The 17,036-nt window shown below is 40.3% G+C and overlaps 1 protein-coding gene across 1 annotated transcript in view; it reads left to right on the top strand.

The window, feature by feature from the left end:
* Positions 1–17,036, top strand: part of FRAS1 (Fraser extracellular matrix complex subunit 1) — a 179,668-nt gene that overhangs the window by 51,178 nt on the left and 111,454 nt on the right. The window contains exons 3-4 of the mRNA XM_062574968.1: positions 13,091–13,198; positions 16,431–16,523. Coding sequence (XP_062430952.1) covers positions 13,091–13,198; positions 16,431–16,523 — 201 coding nt within the window. The remainder of the gene's footprint in view (positions 1–13,090; positions 13,199–16,430; positions 16,524–17,036) is intronic.

The following is a 17,036-nucleotide window of genomic DNA, read 5'->3' as shown; positions in this document are numbered from 1 at the left end:
GCAAGAGACAAAGTTCCCAAAAGCTGAATAATCAATAAAGAGGAAGGAAAGAATCTAAAGGATTAAAAAATGCAGTAAAAAAATCCCCAAGCAGGGCCTGGTGCTGCCTTCATTATAATTCAGTAGGAAAATCTTCCATTAATGAAAACATGTGCAGAGAAAGTTAAGACACTAGAATGAATAGAGTATCCTTAAACTCATGGAATATTTTCTTTATTAGAGCAAGAGATAATCAACGTAGTTCTCTTCAGCTTGTTTTTGAATGGGGTATGCTTTGTAACTGTAAAAAACAAAAACAAAAAAACACACACACACACACACACACACACACATCAATTTTAGAGAGTGCGGGACCCAGTGAACATAGGGACCATGATGTTTAGCTCAACTCTTTTCTACTTCCTCACACACTGTGAGAGGACCTGTTGCTCTTGATCTGCACTGGCAATCAATCGCAGCCCTGGTGCTGAAGACATGTCTTTGAAACGGTTTGGACTGCAATTCCAGGCCCCTCTAATTTCCCTTAGGCAGCTATGTGCTGGAGGAGATTACTGCTTTTGTTGTGGCACATGCAGGAGGAGGGGAAGAGCACAGGAAAATTTTTTTGTGTCTTCCTTTCTTGCCCAGCAATAATGTTGCTGGGAATTACAATCTGAAATTACAGTGGGAGGTTCTGTTTTTTTAAAATATATGTCACTACCTGAGTGCCTTTTCTTCTTCCCTTAAGGCAACTGGGAAAGATAAGTCAGTTCTGGTGTATTTCAAGGTGAAGTGTGTGCGTGTGAGATGTTTTCCTGCACACTTGCTAGACAGTAGAATGTGCTGATAATGCAGATAATGGCTGGACAGATGTAATCCCTAAGTCAAAAAATAACAAGGAACAAAGCACTGCTGGAGGAGTTACTGTTTTTTACATATGCCTATTGAGTGTTGATACTAATCTATCGTAAGATAGTACTCCCTCCTGCCCCAGTATTTCACTCCAGTGCCTCCTTCCATTCCTTCTAATCACTTAATGGACTAACCTTTTTCATTTTTTGGATGCCTAGATTGATCTTTTGGGAAAACTGCTCCTTCATTTGCCAGGGCCTTGATTTGTTCTGCTTCTAGACATGCACTGTACCTGCTATTCCACCCTACTACCAATAGTACCTTCAATGCAAATGTTGTTGGACCTACTGTTTCATAGAAAACCATCTCTTCTTGTCAGAAATGCTAAGTGCATTCACTTAGAGTCATCGCTTTTGTGGATGAACAGTCTTTTTCTACCTGCTCTGTCATCTCAGACTAGGCTCTAGCCAGATGCCAGTAGTTCATTTTATTTTTGGGGCTGAACCGCTCAGTTTGAATTGCCCAGTGATGATCTGCAGGGCATGCATGTGCGAGAAAGCTGGCCAGCGGCATATTGCAGAACCTGATTTCACAGTGCAGTGCTTGGATCACACGCCTGTCCTCACAGAGCTGGGACAGACCAGCCCAGCGGTCCGACTCCCTCACTAGTGGCAGATAGTCCGGAGAAGTGGGTAAAAGTAACAGGGAAGGTGTAAGGGCGAGCCTTCTCTGTGTTCCTGTTACTTAGCGTTTCCGGGACTTAAGGATCTAAAGTTTAAACTTGGGTAGCTACATTTCATAAGAGATTGATGGACCTGTTTTTCACACACTATCTGTTGTCTTTGTTAATCTAGTTACACTTTTTTTGGTTCATCAAATGTGACTGCCTCAAGATAGACCCTCTCTCTATGGGGGTGGAGGGGAATTAGTGCATGGGGAGTTGATGAGGAGGAATGCTAGACACTGGCTCTGCAGAATGCTTGTAATAAAATAGAGGAAATAAGGTGAAAGATGGATGGTGTGAAACATCCGGAGAGCCAGTTATCTTTTGTATCTTTTCTATCAAAAAATATCACGGACGTCTTCCCTTCACACAAATGCCTATGTCATACTGCCCTTTTTAGGATGCTCTAAGTCTAATTTTATTTCTGAGCTTATGGTTTCCACGTGCTAAAGTCAGTTAATTTAATAATTTGTAACAGATTGCAACACTGAGTCCACGTTTTCAAATAAAGTACTAGGCTATTACACACCTTTTGCTGACATTTATTTCAATTTGTTTGGCCATAAAATTACTACCTCGTTTAAATCTTGACAGCCACCACTGAATGAGAGGCTCCTGAAACAATACTAGAGCACATGAAGACAGCCCATGAAATCTGTTTTTTTTTCTTTTTCTCTTTCTTGTTCACAAAGATTAATGACTGACTCTGCAGGACTTTCACAGGGGTCCCCTTCTTTCTTTGAAGGAAAAGAAGAACCAGTTTATTAATCTACTGCGTAGGGAGCTCAGATTAAAGATAAGGACATAAAGAGTTGTATTTTCTGGGAGCTGTAGGGAAGATTACTATGCTTGGATCCACAGTAACAATAGTAGGATTTGAGGTGTGTAATTCCTTGCTTTGTGCTTTCAAAGATGTATACTTCCTAAATATCCAGCTTGGAATTGGAAATTTTATTTATTTTATATATATATATATATATATAAAAATATGTAAAATATTTTTTATATATATATATATATGTAAAAATATATATTAAAATTGTAGAAGTGGCCTGCAAAATTGCTCTGCAGTCTGTTATTGCCTTCAAGAAATGGAAATAGAGTTATGTTTCACCCAGTAGAGTATTTGGAAGGTCTATTACAAATGACTTGCTGAAATATATTTTCTTTTCCTACCGAGTCCATTGGCAGAGCTGCAGTGATTTTCATGCCCTGATGTTTTTTGTTAGAAGGGGGATAAAAGGCTTTAGCCAATCTTGGTCATCCTGCCCTGGCGAGATACAGTTGACATTGAAGCGTTTGACCCAACGTTGCCTGCGTTTCAGCAGCACAACAGGATGAATTTAAAGTTACACAGTCTGCTGGGAATATTGCATCATCATGTGATATAGTGGTGGGGGAACTACAGAGGGTATTCTGCTCTCTGTTCGAAAATGTGAACTAATGCTCAAAAGGCCAATGCTATTTTCTAGAAAGTATAGCCAGGCTCTGCTCTGCAGGGCATCCCTAATAATATGTGCACTGGATTAAGCTGGTTTAATAGCCAATTTCAAATCTGTGATAATTTTTTCAAGCTGTGCTTCTGTGCACAGCTGTTGACAGTTCACCTGCAGTTTTACAGCCTTCAGCATTCAATATTGGCTACTTACATCCTGGCGACTTTCACATGTTCAGTTCTCTAACAAGTGGTGTCATTTTTAAGGGGATAGAATATAACTTTCTTGGTGCTTTTGGCAGGTGAAGATGCACTTTGCCTTAGCTGCACTTGCGTGCTGTGTACGTATTCCATTGCACTCAGGAGATTCTGACTCCTGCTGCTCCAAAAAAATCCATTATGTCTCAATAAATGCTATAAGTGAAGCTGTGATCAAGTTTAGGTTAAATTAATCCCTTACCTCCCTCATTTTCAACAGCTGTTCAATCAAACACTCCCAGTCTGGGATCCTTTCAGGAGCCGTTTTGGGGGAGGATACTTGAAACTTGCTGGTTGGCAGATTATGAAATGTTTGAATAAACAGAGAGAAAAAAACAACAGAAGGACCACAACTGCGTATCTGACTGTTAAGGAGAGTTGCTGGTGTGTCTGGCTTCTCCAACTTGGGCACATGCAACATGGCATACAACAAGCCATGGTCAGGGAAAAATAAGAAAAGAAAAAAAAAGCTTGTGAACCCAAGCCTGTTCTTGTTTCATGATCACTTCCCCATGGGCCATTTTCGAACTCGAATACACGTGCATGAGGTGTTTGTTCAGGGCCCGATGGCCACGGCGATGCGAGGCATGGATTAGCAGTGCTGCTGCTTCTTGGTTGGGCCGGTTCGGTCACCAGGGCACCAGCTCCTTTCCAGTGAGGGTTCGCGGAAAGACGGTGTGAAGCTGTTCCCCACCAGGGGATGGAGGCAGAGCTGGATTCTGCTGTGGGGTCCACTGACGTAGCAGCAGAGTGAAATGGCTCCTTCTCACAGACTTATTCAGAGATTACTTTTTCTCTGATTCATCCAAAGCCACCCATCAAAGTTAACTTGTCAAGGCTCCTTGCAATCTGGGAAGGCAGTTTGTCTGTCTCCTGAGAGTGGGATCTTTTACTTTGTGCCACGAGAAACATCTTGCCTGAGGTGTCACAGTAGTCACTGCAGAAATTCAACCATTCAACCTGGGTCTTCTGGGTTTTTTCCTTTATTCTTTCACTGCTGCCCCAAGCTGTTCTCAGGTGCTGTCCTGGGGTAGTATCTGCTCTCAGTAAGGATCCAGTATTTTAGTCTATCATTTGCCTGATACCTATTTTTATGCCTATTTCGGAACATCTTTTAGCTCCCCACGAGGGAGATGTTTTTTTCACTCCATGCGTGAGCAAGCTCTGGAACTGTGCTGCAAGGTGTTGTCGATGCTTAAAGTTTACATGAGCTCAAGGGGAGACTGGGCAAATGCAGAATGCAGAAATACTGCTTCTGACTTGGGAAGCCTCTGAGCTGTAAACTGAACAGGAAGTGTTTTGGGAAGAAGTATTGATTTGTGTATTTCTGTATTTCTAGTCTCATCTGTCTCGTTTTAGCTCTTGTCAAAAGCAAGTTCCTGGGTCAGATGCTTTTGCTCTCGCCGAGTGCAGCGATACTGGGATTGTAACCCCTTCCCTATAATAATTACTTTTACTATTAGTTGTTCTCTGCATCCTTTTACAGATGGTCCCAATGTGTGAGGAAAGCATGCAAGGAAACTGTAAGCTGTTCTGGGCAAAATTTTCTGTATCCTGCCATATTGTTGGTGTTTAAGAAAATGTTTTTGAAAGAAGTCGGGTTGTGCAAAAATGGAGTTAGGCAAGAATGACTCACTATAAGCATTTATACTTTTAGTTTCTTAACTGCTGCAATACTGTTTTAGGAGTGCAGTGTGTTATCTGTGGTTAGGTGGGCAGAACGTTTGCATACTTCCCTACAGCTGCGCTGTGTGGTGTTGGGTGGAGGGCTTTCTAACCTGAGCCTTCAACTAAGCGTAAAGCAGCTCTGTGTCGCCAGCTTTCATTATTTTCTGGGAGGTTCCTGTGTTTGCTGAGATACTACTTACCCAGTTACTGACATTTTGAAAACAGGTTTGAGTCCAGGAAAAAAAAAAAAAAAAAAAAAAAAAAAAGAGAGAGAGAGAGAGAGAAGAAAACCAAATTCCTACTTGTGTGACTGTGGAGAAAAGCTTAAAAAAGGGATCACTTTGCACCATCCAGGCCTCAAGAGAACCTCATTATCTCATGACTTTAAAGTCAATTTTCTGGTTTGGGGGATGTTAAAAATTATGGATTTGAATGTGTATTTTCTTTCAGAAATCTCAATTGGTTTACAGAAAGATGTAGAATGCTAATTATAATCTCTTTCAAGAGGGAAAGAGAGCTTGAGTCTAATGAAGAAGATACAGTCTTCCGGCTCTCTCTTATTGAGGCAATATTTTCTATATTTTTTTTTTATTGTATGCAGCATGATTTTTTTCATGACTGGGCAAGGATATTGTGTTTCCAGATTAATAGAGTCAAACACAGTGCTTTCTGTCAGGACTTGGATTTTGTGCCTCAGCTTTCAGTAACATGTTTGCATGGAAAGCAGCGTCATTTGTGGAAATACCTCTCTCTGTGGCATTTGGTTTTGCTACTGTGTCAGGAAGCTGGTGGTGTTCTTTCTCTACATTGCCTAAAAAAAATTGGAACATAGACCACATTGATTTACCCAGCAGAATTTTACCTAATGAAAAGACAAACTCAAGCTTTTTCTCTTCCCATCTCCTTTCACCTCCACTTTCTCTGTTGCTGATTTTATAACCCAGTTAAGGTCTTGATTTTTCACTCCCACAGAAGAGATCAAATACAAAATGTGACAACTAAAAAAGCTAAGTCCTTGGATGTTGCTCAGATTCTGGACATGTGTTGCAGAAGAGTTTGTGAGAGCACATGTTACTGTGATCTTCCAAATATCCATTATTTATTGGTGTTTATTCTCAATATATGCTTATTTATTTATTGGTGCTAATATTGAACACATGCTTAGCATACTCTCTGATGTTTTCAAATTTATGCCAGATACCTGCATACATAGATACAGAATGAAAAAAGCAGTAGAGTAGACTTGAAAATGAAAAGATACAAAATTTGAACAGATTTCTTCATTTAAATTCTACTTGTTTTGAAAAAAATACTCTTGAAGTTACAACAACCAGAAGGCTGAAGCTTATTATAGTTTGTTAAAACTATTTGCATTAAAATTAAAAAAAAAAAAACAAAACAAATTGTGTATGTTTACAGTCTTTTTCTTTCTTTCTTTTTTTTTTTTTTTTAAGTCATACTGTTTTTTAAGTCATAATGGCTTGTGGATTTTTTTCAGTAAACGTACAGAAGGAGTACAGTGCTAAACCAATTTCTGGAAATAGTAGCTCGTTTTGCAGAGGCCAAGCAAATAATTGTTAGTTGCAGTTTATTCAAGTAATTTATCCTTTTTCCTTCAAAGCAAAGAAATTAAGTGTTGAGAAGGAAGGAAAAAAATTTCTTTTAGGAGTAAAAGATAGGCATGTAAAGCTGCAATCTACGGGCTTGAAATCTCAAAGTGTGGTGCAACTATGTTGCTTGTGATTAATCACTTTTAAATGCAAAACATTCTCTTGAAATTCTTTTCTTTTCATATTCATCACAGAGTTACTTAACTAATTAAGGGTACTTCAAAATGGTACTTGTGTTAATTTTTCATTTTGCAAATACTGGTATGAATTGATTAGAAAGGAGGAGGAAAGCATAAGAATCAGCATATATATGTGTTGAACTACAGTCATTTAAATTGTTGTGTGTAGCAGTATTGCTTCTTCCAGTCAGGAAAGAATGTGCAGTGGTTTGTGCAAAGGCTGTATTTGAATACAGATGGATACGTTTTAATGGTGACCAACCAGGCAGCGTTAACCTTTATTACAGAGGAACAAGGCTACAGAAAAATAATTGAACTTGTAGGTCTAAATCACGATTTCTGTATGCTGATTTAAACCGTGATTATAACCAATGATTTAAAACCTTTTATTTTAGTTATGTAGCCTGTTTCTTCACTGAGAATTCATTTGTCTGAGCTCTTTCAGAGCGACTGCTTTTGTGTCTTTATGAAAGATAGGATAAAGTATGCAAAAGCACGTAAGTGAGTTAAGAATATCTATTTTGTAGTCCTCCTGTCTCTGAGATCAATTAGGACTGCTATGAAATTTTGCTTGTAGCCTCTTTTTTATTTTCTCTCCTGTAAAAGGCCTAGACAACTGATGAAAGATGTAATTAGAAAATCTAGAAAAGCAACAGGCTAATGAACCGTATGTGGTACCTTGCTTTAATTTGTATACCTTCTAAATTCTCGGATTTGAGGATGGGGATTAATTGTTCCCAGTTCCTGAAACAAAATATTAACATGTTGTTAATCAAGCTGTATATTCTGCCGGCACTGCTCTGTAGCAGGAACGCCAGGCTGAATATATATATCCACTGAGGTCAGCTGGATTTTGGGTTGGTTTTAGAGACTAAGCCTTTCCCGTGTTGTTCTGCTTATATGCCAGCTATAATAAGCCCATTAAAAGACCATTTTCAACAGAGTTTCATTACATGCAAGGACATATCAGATTTGAAAACATACTCAGCATTGGCAACAATTCCCTATTATGAAAGATAAAGTCTAACCCTGAATGGGTACTGGGAATCATTTATATGTCTCTGAATTACTTCATCTCTTCATTGCTCCATTAGCAGACCACATAGCGTTCTGTCAACTTCCCTTAGGTTTGGGTTTATTCTACCAATTGCCTGGTATTGTCAGCTAATTGGAGTGGAAATGATAAATGAAAGCAGTATTATTGAGCTGCCAAGTCTCCTCACTTGGCAGCTGGCGGGTGATGCTGGTAATTGTTACCAGAAGTGTAATTGCTCTGGCTTCTGCCTGTAGTTGCAACAAAGCAACCTAATCTTCTTCCAAGACATCCAATACCTGCCCTTCTGTAGTTGTCTCTGGCGGAGAGCAACATTTGAAGCAGATCCAAGGCTGCCTTCTTGGGCCTTTGAAGACTCCAGGCGCTGTGCGGGCTGCTGCGTCTCTTGGGGAGAGCTCCGACCGGCTGCTTTGCTGGTAACGTCCTTTCCGGCAGAGCCGCAGCTCCTCTGCCTGGGGTTTGCCGTGGTGCGGCACCCGCCTTCCCGAAGGGAAGGTGCCACCCTCGTGTGCCTCCCTTGGCCTGGAGACAGGGCAGCTCCCTTGAAAGTTAACGACAGGAAGCAGAAGTGTAATCGGTGGGGCACGTGAGGAACAACAGCAACCTTACTGTCTGCAGCAGGAAAGTAAAAGTCGCAGATTTGATTCCTGGCTGATATTAGCCTCTTCAGCTGTAGATTCTTGTTTTCACCCTGCTTGGCAATTCCAGCACCACCACCAACCAGATGACCAGTGCTGAGTCTTGTATGTTACAGTGGAGGATACAACATCTGGTGGCATTTTATGGATTGGCTGAATATTTTCATGAAGCCATAAGAAAAGCGTGTGTGTGTGTGGGGGGGGGGGACGAAACAGCTGTTGCAGGCTTCATATTTCCTCAGTCACTGCACCACAATAAAGCAGATTGTTATTTAGTGAAACAGCATCCTGTGTTAAGCTCCATTTGATCGAATTACTGAGGCTTTTTTTTGTTTTGTATTAATAGCAGAGTCCAATTATTTTTAATTTGATGTTTTTCATTCCTGAGGTAGAGGAAGAACAGATGCAGCTATATAAATTTGTGATATTCAGTCAAAAAAGCCATATTCATAAAGATATAGGTCTTTCTGTCCTCCAGTTAACATGACAGTACGACAACAGCAAGCCATGAGGGCTTACTGCTGTGCCGGGTTCCCCCTTCTGCTGTCTGCTCTTTTTCTCTCTAGCTTGTTCTTTGCTTCAAACCTCTTTTGCAGTGACTGTTACTGTCTTGCTTTTCCTCTCTTCTCTTCTTATCTTTCCATCGTGTCTCCCACCTTTTTCTCCTCATCCATATTCTCCAAACCTAGTATGTAACTCGTGCTGCGTTTTGGATTTTAGTTTGTCTCCTCTCTGGGGGCCTGTAAGCTCTAAAGGCGTGGGAACATGTTCTGCTTTGTTGGCCCATGTTGTGCAAGCCAAACAACTAATTCAGGTATATCTCTTCTTCTAGCTTGGCATTATAAAGTTCAGCTGAATTGTATATCATTTGTTCTTTTGATATAGAAAATTCAGAGAATTTATTAATTATACTAGGACTATTTGACACTTAAAGAGTGCTTCCCTTCTTCAAAGTGCTCTGTGCGTAGTATTTTGTTATTTATACTGCTAATTATATTAGTACTGTAAGGAAAAAGCTCTTTGAATATCCACTGATAAAAGTATACTCTTAACAGGGTAGGAATTCCACACTTAAATTGTAGTAGATAATTGGTCCACTGAGATATAGTGCCTTAGAGAAGATGTAAGAAGGATTTACAGCAATTCTTTGAGTGTGTGCTGAACAGCCTTGCTTTGTCTCTGAAACAGTAATAACTGGGGGCTTTCAAGTTTCTTTGTAAGTGCTATACATGCAGCCTCACACCGTGCAGGATCGGTAAGTAGGATCCTCATTTTGCAGCTGGGTGATTGATATCTCAGTTCCCTTTGGTGAAGTGACTTAGGAACCTTTCTTATGTGACCGAGGCTCCTGCATCTCTTTCAGACATGTTATCCTAGCCTGAGTTGCCGAAGATCTCACAGAGAGGGGCAAAACTGGGAAGAACATTCACAATCTTTTGGCTAATGTTTGGTTGTCTTGGCAATAGATTCATGTTTGAAAAGGAAAAAAAATGAAATACTAGCAGTGAAAGATAACATTTTGTGTTCTCCAGGTCTTAATAGTTCTACATATAGGCACATATATCTTTCTAGGCTTTTCCATATTAGCATTGTTAGCTACAATGTAAACAGGGAGCGCATTAAAATCAGTTTGGAATTTGATCCTACATTTGTCTGCACCCAGCCAGACCACCACAAGAAATTGTTGCAAAAATCTCCTCGTCCTTTTATGCGTTTCTACTTTGTTTATGGAAATATGTTATGATTTTCTGCCCCATCTCAAAGGAATTAAAAGGCTTTGTACTTTAAATGGCCCGTAGCCTGAGAGTTGCTTTTTGCTCGGTTTCCTGTAGCTATTGCGTTGTGATATTTGGTAGTGTTACAGAGACTAGAATCCTCACCTTTCTGTAGAGAAATCAGTAAAATCACTGTAGTCTGACTTTTCCAACCTGAGTGTAGGTCTGTAGCTCCATGGCTAGGAACCTTAAAGTAAAGGTTTGATCATCAAAAAAAGCCAAACATAGAGGTCTGTGGAACTAGAAGGAAGATTATCACATCTGAAAAACCAAATAGTGATTTCCTGACTATCAGCTAGAGTCTGATTTCTTAGATTTTCTGAAGTGATGTGCAGATTTTGTCTGTTACTTGGCAAATGTGTAAAATGGACAAGTGCAGATGATTCCAAGCGTAACCAAGTGGCTTGGGACCTATTTCAGAGCCTACCCCATGATGTTTTTAGAAAAAGCTAATTAGAGCTCACAGACAGGAACCAGCCTGCTTGGACTATAATAGAAAATGGGGGAGGGAGAAGATAGAACATTGTTTTATCAGAAACTTGAGCATTTGGATCTCAGAATGTGAGTGAGAATAGCTTTGTACTGCTCGCTTTCCATATGAACCCTTTGGCTATTATTCCAATTCAGATTCCAATAAATATTTCTATTGTAAATATTCCCACTGTGGAAATATTTCTTGTTTTATAAAGCAGAGAGACCATAGGGTAAAGACTTAGAAGAGCCACAGCTGTCCCTTGTGGGCAGCCATACGTACATCCCCATGTGATTATGCTTGCAAAATGATGAGGCACTAAATCTGCTCTCTTCCTTTCCCCTCCCTGCTGTGCCCAGTGCTTACCCAGAAGCTGACAACTTCTTCTGAGACCTTAACTTTTTCTTCCAATGAGTTTAAAAATGCAGGATGCTCTTCAATATTGATACCATTTTGGCCCAAATTTCCTTCTTTGCCACCTGCTATTTTGGGATTCTCCTTCCAGCTGGAAACAAACAAGTGAATGAATAAATAAATAAATAAAATGATTTAATCAGAAATTAAACGTGACATTTTGCAAGTGGAAAGCTGTTTGGAGCTCTAGGTGTTACCCTGAGCCTTAGAATATATCTGAGTATGATGAAGCTTTGTTAAAAAGAACAGAAAGAATTAACTACAGCATGTGTGTATTACTAAAGCTTTATGTGCGCGTAACTTGCTCTGAATTGATTCTATAACTATACGGTGAATCTGCTAGCAAAAATGGTTTCTGTGTTTCTGTTCTACAGCCACAGCTGGGCGTATGTGAGAGGAGAGCCAGCTGTATTATCAGAGTAGAAATGACTCTCTCTCTTTGTCAGGCTGATTCTTTGTGTCACGAGCTGTGCCGTTACTGCCGTCTCTGACTGCGCTTGGGGTTGATGTTGCCACTCGCTGTAATGGAGAATCTACTTCAATTCATGATGCTGCTGGAGAGCTCATTGGTCGTGCATAAACTTTCCCGTGTGTGAACAGTATGGTTTGATACGAACAAAATGGTTTTGTAAGGCACTGAACAGGAATAATGGCTTATTAGTATCGTTATCCTGCTGCAGGTGGATTTGGACTGTTGGTTCAGTATTGTAGAGCAAGCAGTTTCGTTTTGACATAGACCGAAGGGGAGGGAGTTGGGCTTTTCTGCCCGACAGTCTGCCCTGCATGCAGAATGGGTCAAATATGAGAGCGCCTCCACCAGTGCCCCCTTTAAATCACGCAGATGCAATAAAACCTTTAAGATAGCTTTGTGTTGACTGTCCCCATCATTTGCAGACTTGTTTGTGGCGCATTAAGTGCAATTTTTAGCATAGCCCGGCACAAGGCAGCTTTTATGTAAGCACCGAAACAAGTGGCCAGATTTTTCAAAAGATTTTTGGTCTCATTTAGCTCTTTAATGGGCCTTTAGGGCACATCTGAGTGTTTTATCAATGTGCTTAACAGCTTTAGCAGTTAGCCCAGAATGTGTTCTTACTAGTAAAAGGTTGATCAGGTTTTCCTATCTTAATTTGCCTAAGTAGTACTTTACAGTGTGAGTAAATTAGTTTATTGGAGTAAATCACTAAAGCATGTTTGCTGTCACCATGGCTGGAAGTTAGTGTTCAGGAGTAAAGAGAAGGGAAGCTTTGTTTTGCAAAAATCCTACCCAAAGTAAGGAGTCCCAAGTAAATGCTCAGTCCTTGGAGAAACATGCAGGAGGCAAGGAAAACTCCTAGTCTGGCAACCATCCAAACAACTGGATGAGGCCGGAGCTGGCTTAGGAAAGCATGATGGTGGTGTCAGATCATGACCTCAGTGCTGAAGAAATGGAAAAGGGTCGAGAAGGGGTGGTGAAAACACTTGCAAGTTAGCTGTGGGTTTCCAGTTGAGTGCACTGATTGAGTGATGACGACACCTATTTCCAAATCTGCTGGCCTGTCTGCTTAGAGTTCCCTCCATGACATTTTTGGGAAAAAAAAAAAAAAAAAAAAAAAAAAAGATTGTATAGAGCCTATTTATACCTGGCTGTGCATTCAGCTTTTTTTTTTTTTTTTTTTTTTTTTTGACTACACCAGTTTAATTGTATGGTATATTCTTTAGACCTTTTCTTCCATCTCACAGCCTAAAGTAATGAGCACAGTTTCTTTTGTAGTTTTGATGAGAGAACATTTTCTTTCCATGTTTCTACAGGCTCAAAGTTTTAAATACTTCATTCAACAGCTGGGAGCTCATTGGGTGTCAAGGGTGTCAGTATTTACCTGTATTCTCACACAGTGCTGTTTGCTGCCACAGCTGTGTGTCCAGGTGTGGGATGGCCTCAAGTCTGACTCAGGTGCCTTAGTGCAAGCTTTGGTCATAGCAGCAGCTGCAGTTTGGACAGTCTAAACTGGTTTATAGAAAATGGATCTAATTTAAAACTTATGTTTGTTTGCAGAACAACACAATTTGGAAGCCAGATTCTTGCCAGGCCTGCAACTGCCATAGCAATATTGTCACCTGTGAACCTACTGTCTGCAAACACCCACTGTGTGACTTTCAGAAGGTAAGGGGCTGAAACTACCCAAACACCTGCTGGTCTGTTTTTGTGCAGTGGGAGAAACGGCAGATCACTCTGGATTTTCCTGCTTTCCCCATCCTTTAACCCTTGCAATAATTACGGGCTTGTCAAAATCCTTGTGTTGGAACCTGCACAGTGTGTGACATGTAGAAGTATGGCATGGGCAGTTGAATCTACAGTCCCTGTGGAGGCAAAGCTCTTGTATTAACTGGGACACAAGAAGATGCAGCAGGAGGAGTTTCCCCGGTGGCACTGGCAGAGGGGAACTAGTTATGCATCTCTGTATGCCACTGTGTCAGCGTTCTGTGCTCGGCTTCCTCTGTGTAGCTTTCTTGGAACCTGAGGGTCTGATCCACTGCAGGACTTGGGGGAAGCAAAAGGGACCAGTGAAATCTTTGTCTCTGAGGGTGTGTGTGACTGCCCAGGGTCAGACATAGTCCCCGTGCCCTTTCGCTTCTCATTGGTGCAAGCCTGTGGAGTGAAAACACAGGCGAAGCCCAGTGTGTGAAGTCTTTGTGTCCTTGCCAGCGTTACAACCAGAGCTTGGTGCTGGACGGCTTGCAGGCTGCCTGTGCTCCAAGGGCGGTCTGGTCCCCGAGGAAGGCCCTGAGCTGCGTTTGGACCTCCCAGCGTGAGCCCAGCTTCTAATCACCCTTCATTTGAACATGGAGCCAGGTCACTGTCAAACAAGCAGATGGACGCTTTCCACTCTGATGAACAACAACAGAGCTGAGATCCTCTGTCGTCTTAGTTTCTTGTGCCTTGTGGTGCTTGTTAAGCTTTCGTTGTCCCTTGTTTATCTTTCTCTGTTAGAGCCTTCATTAACGCTTATAGCTAATTGGCCACAGAAGTGGTGTTACATTAGCATCTGGATTACTGGGGTAGTGCACATGAATGACAATGAAAATCAGTGTTTTAAAGAGGCCCTGCCAATACAAAAATGACATAGCTTTATGAAGCAGGTTAAAATGTTTTCCTATATGACAGCATTAACAGTGAAATATTTTTTGATCCTTATTATTTTTATCCTTTATTAAGACTGTATATTGATTAAAGGACAACAGAAATATTAGGATTTTTGTGCTAAAGAGGAGGGAGAAAAAAGAGTGCTGTCATTGAACAGCTAATAATGAATGGGCTAGAAAATATGTTGTCATTCATAAAAAACCAATAAGGTTAAATGAAAATGGAAAGCAGCTATAAGGCTTATAAAGAGAAAAAGATTTACAGAGTGTAAAACAAAACTGCAACTCCTTGATACAGGAAATCATCAAGACAAAGAATTTAGTATTTCAAAAAGGTTTGGCCACTTTAATGATGAGAAGAGTTATCAAGTGTCTCAGAATAAAAATAAATCTGATCATCCTTCAAGCATAAACTGATCACAGATAATGAGATCAGAGACTCTGTAGTTTATTTCTTATCTGCTTATTGTGAGATTTCTGTAAACATTGCCTATCTTGTTTACAGCAACAAGACATGAGCAGAAACTGGCAGTCTCTCCAAAAAGTGATACGAGTGGTATTTTAAACATTTGTATATTAAAACCTAATGCTATGTGTGCATATATTCTTCATGCACAGGCAAACTGAAAAAAAAATGTATTAGGTAGATGGAAAATCAGTGAAAATTATTTCTGTTGTGTGATTTAAGGAAAAAAAAACCCAGAGTGATTTCTCTTCTTACCAGCTTCACAGTTGAATGAGGTTTAATGGTTTAATCTAAATGAAACATTTTATTTTGTGTTCAGCCTTATAAAAATATGACATTGAGGGAAACCTTCAAGTGAGAAGCCTTTTACAATTTGAAAAATTAAACTGTTTCTTTTAGAAAATTTAGAAAGAAAACTTATGATGTTTTCAAATGATTCTGGTGGTTTTTATCATATTAATAAAGAGGTGACAGGTAAGACAGTGTTTTTGTATTGTACAATCTTCATTTTTTATTATGTTACAGTAAATAATTATTCCCTTTTGGTCAAGAGCAATGCCTTAGAAGTTGGTTGTACCCTTTCAAGGACGGAATATTTCTCCTGAGAAGCACCTTCACAGTATTTTAAAGAAGGTGACTTCATAGGTAGAATTTTTCTTCATTTCATTTCCTGAACCTGTGATGTTCTTCTCTACTTTTGTTTTTATTTCATTTTTTTCCTTCTCTAGCTGCTGTACTCAGATAACTAAAATTGTATGGTCCTATTTATTTATTTATTTATTTATTTATTTATAAATCTGTAGGGGAAAAATACTGAGAGATCTGTGATATCTCCCAGGTGGTGCCAAGGGCTCTTGGTGCTGTTGCCCTGAGTGGGGCCCTTGCAAAATAAGATGCTGCGACAGCTTATGCTGTTGTGTCCATTGGGCACTGTGCCAGGTCTGAGATTTAGCGCACAGGTGTGAGCGCTGGAAGGAATGTGGGATCTTTGTTTGCAGAGTCCATGGAGACCTTTCAAGAAAGGGAGGCTAAGGTCCTTCCTGGTGTTGGCTGATGTCTTTCCTGATGTGTTTTGCCCTTGGTCTGATGTCGTACCTCAGACAGTTCCTTCCATCAGCATCATCTGTGTTCCTACTGCCAGCATAATGTAGTAGACAGGCAGCTTGCCAAGTCCTTTGAACAGGCAAACCAAAGTGTTAGCAGTATCATCAGAGTGTGAGTGTGTGCTGTAGTTGGAAGTGGTCGATAGTTGGTTTTCAAATACCATTGTTCAAAGAAGTGCTGGTTGTTGAACCTAGGAAGTACAGCTGCTGGATGCATATTCTTTCTGCTTGTCAGCTGTGCTTCTGATATAGAGAAACATTAGAATGAGGTCCATCCTGTACATGTAGAAAATATTATTTAATAAAATTTGTTACGACTGTAATGTGTTCTTCAGAGGGTCTTCACTGAATAATTCCTGTTTTTGTCTTGGATAAATGTTTTCCAGCTATTCTTCATCCTAGCTTGAAAGCTAGTCCTGCTGGGGACTTTCTAATTACAGAGTTCTCCAAATTCTTCAAATTCTCCTACGGCAGTTTTGACCATAAAATGTCAAATTCAACATCCCAAGACGATGCGACATCTCTTGACAATGGGATCTTCTGTAACAGCATTGTATATTTCTCTTAGCACATTAGATCTTCAAACTGAAAGCAGTGGTGTCCTTCGAGATCCCCTGTCTGTCCCTTCGGGTTTAGCTTTCTGTTTCATGTGCACTGCTTATTGGATTTTTGTATCTGTCTAGGGAGAAGTGCTCCAAATAGCCCCCAACAAGTGCTGCCCCGAATGTGCCTCGCGAGCTGAAGGATTTTGCCAGCATGAAGGACAGATCCATGGCGTGAGTGCTCTGTCACATTCCTCAACCCAGGCATTCCTTTCTGGTTTTTAGCTGTCTGACTACTTGCTTCATGTCAGTGAAGGGTGCTTAGCTGACATGAGGAAAAAGAATTGTTCATTGTCACTCTTTCCATCTCAGCTATATTCTGTCACTATCAGATAATGTAATATATAGTGAGTTCAGTATGCAGGGTTTGTGAAAAGATAATGTGTCACTGAGCGATAGTGTGTCCTGTTTGGCTTAAGGGGAGAAAGTTTTCTACTCATTCATTCACTTTGCTGTTTCTGTGAGTGTCTGAGACAATATAGTAATGTTAGGAGAAGCAAAAATACATTGAACTTGACACATTAGCTGTCCTGAAAGAAAGTTCTTCAATCAGCAGCAATTTATGCTGGTAGAAATTGATTGCTGTCATGAGCCTGGGATTATGCATATTGTAACCCTGAATTATTCAAGAAGCACATTACAGGATGTAGTTGCACCTAGGGGACCTGAGAGGCCAAAACAGTAAGA

The sequence above is a fragment of the Rhea pennata genome, chromosome 4 (genome assembly GCF_028389875.1).
Source record: "Rhea pennata isolate bPtePen1 chromosome 4, bPtePen1.pri, whole genome shotgun sequence".
Lineage (NCBI taxonomy): Eukaryota > Metazoa > Chordata > Aves > Rheiformes > Rheidae > Rhea > Rhea pennata.
The sequence above is the reverse complement of the archived record's forward strand: the minus strand, read 5'-3'. Positions and strand labels throughout refer to the sequence as shown.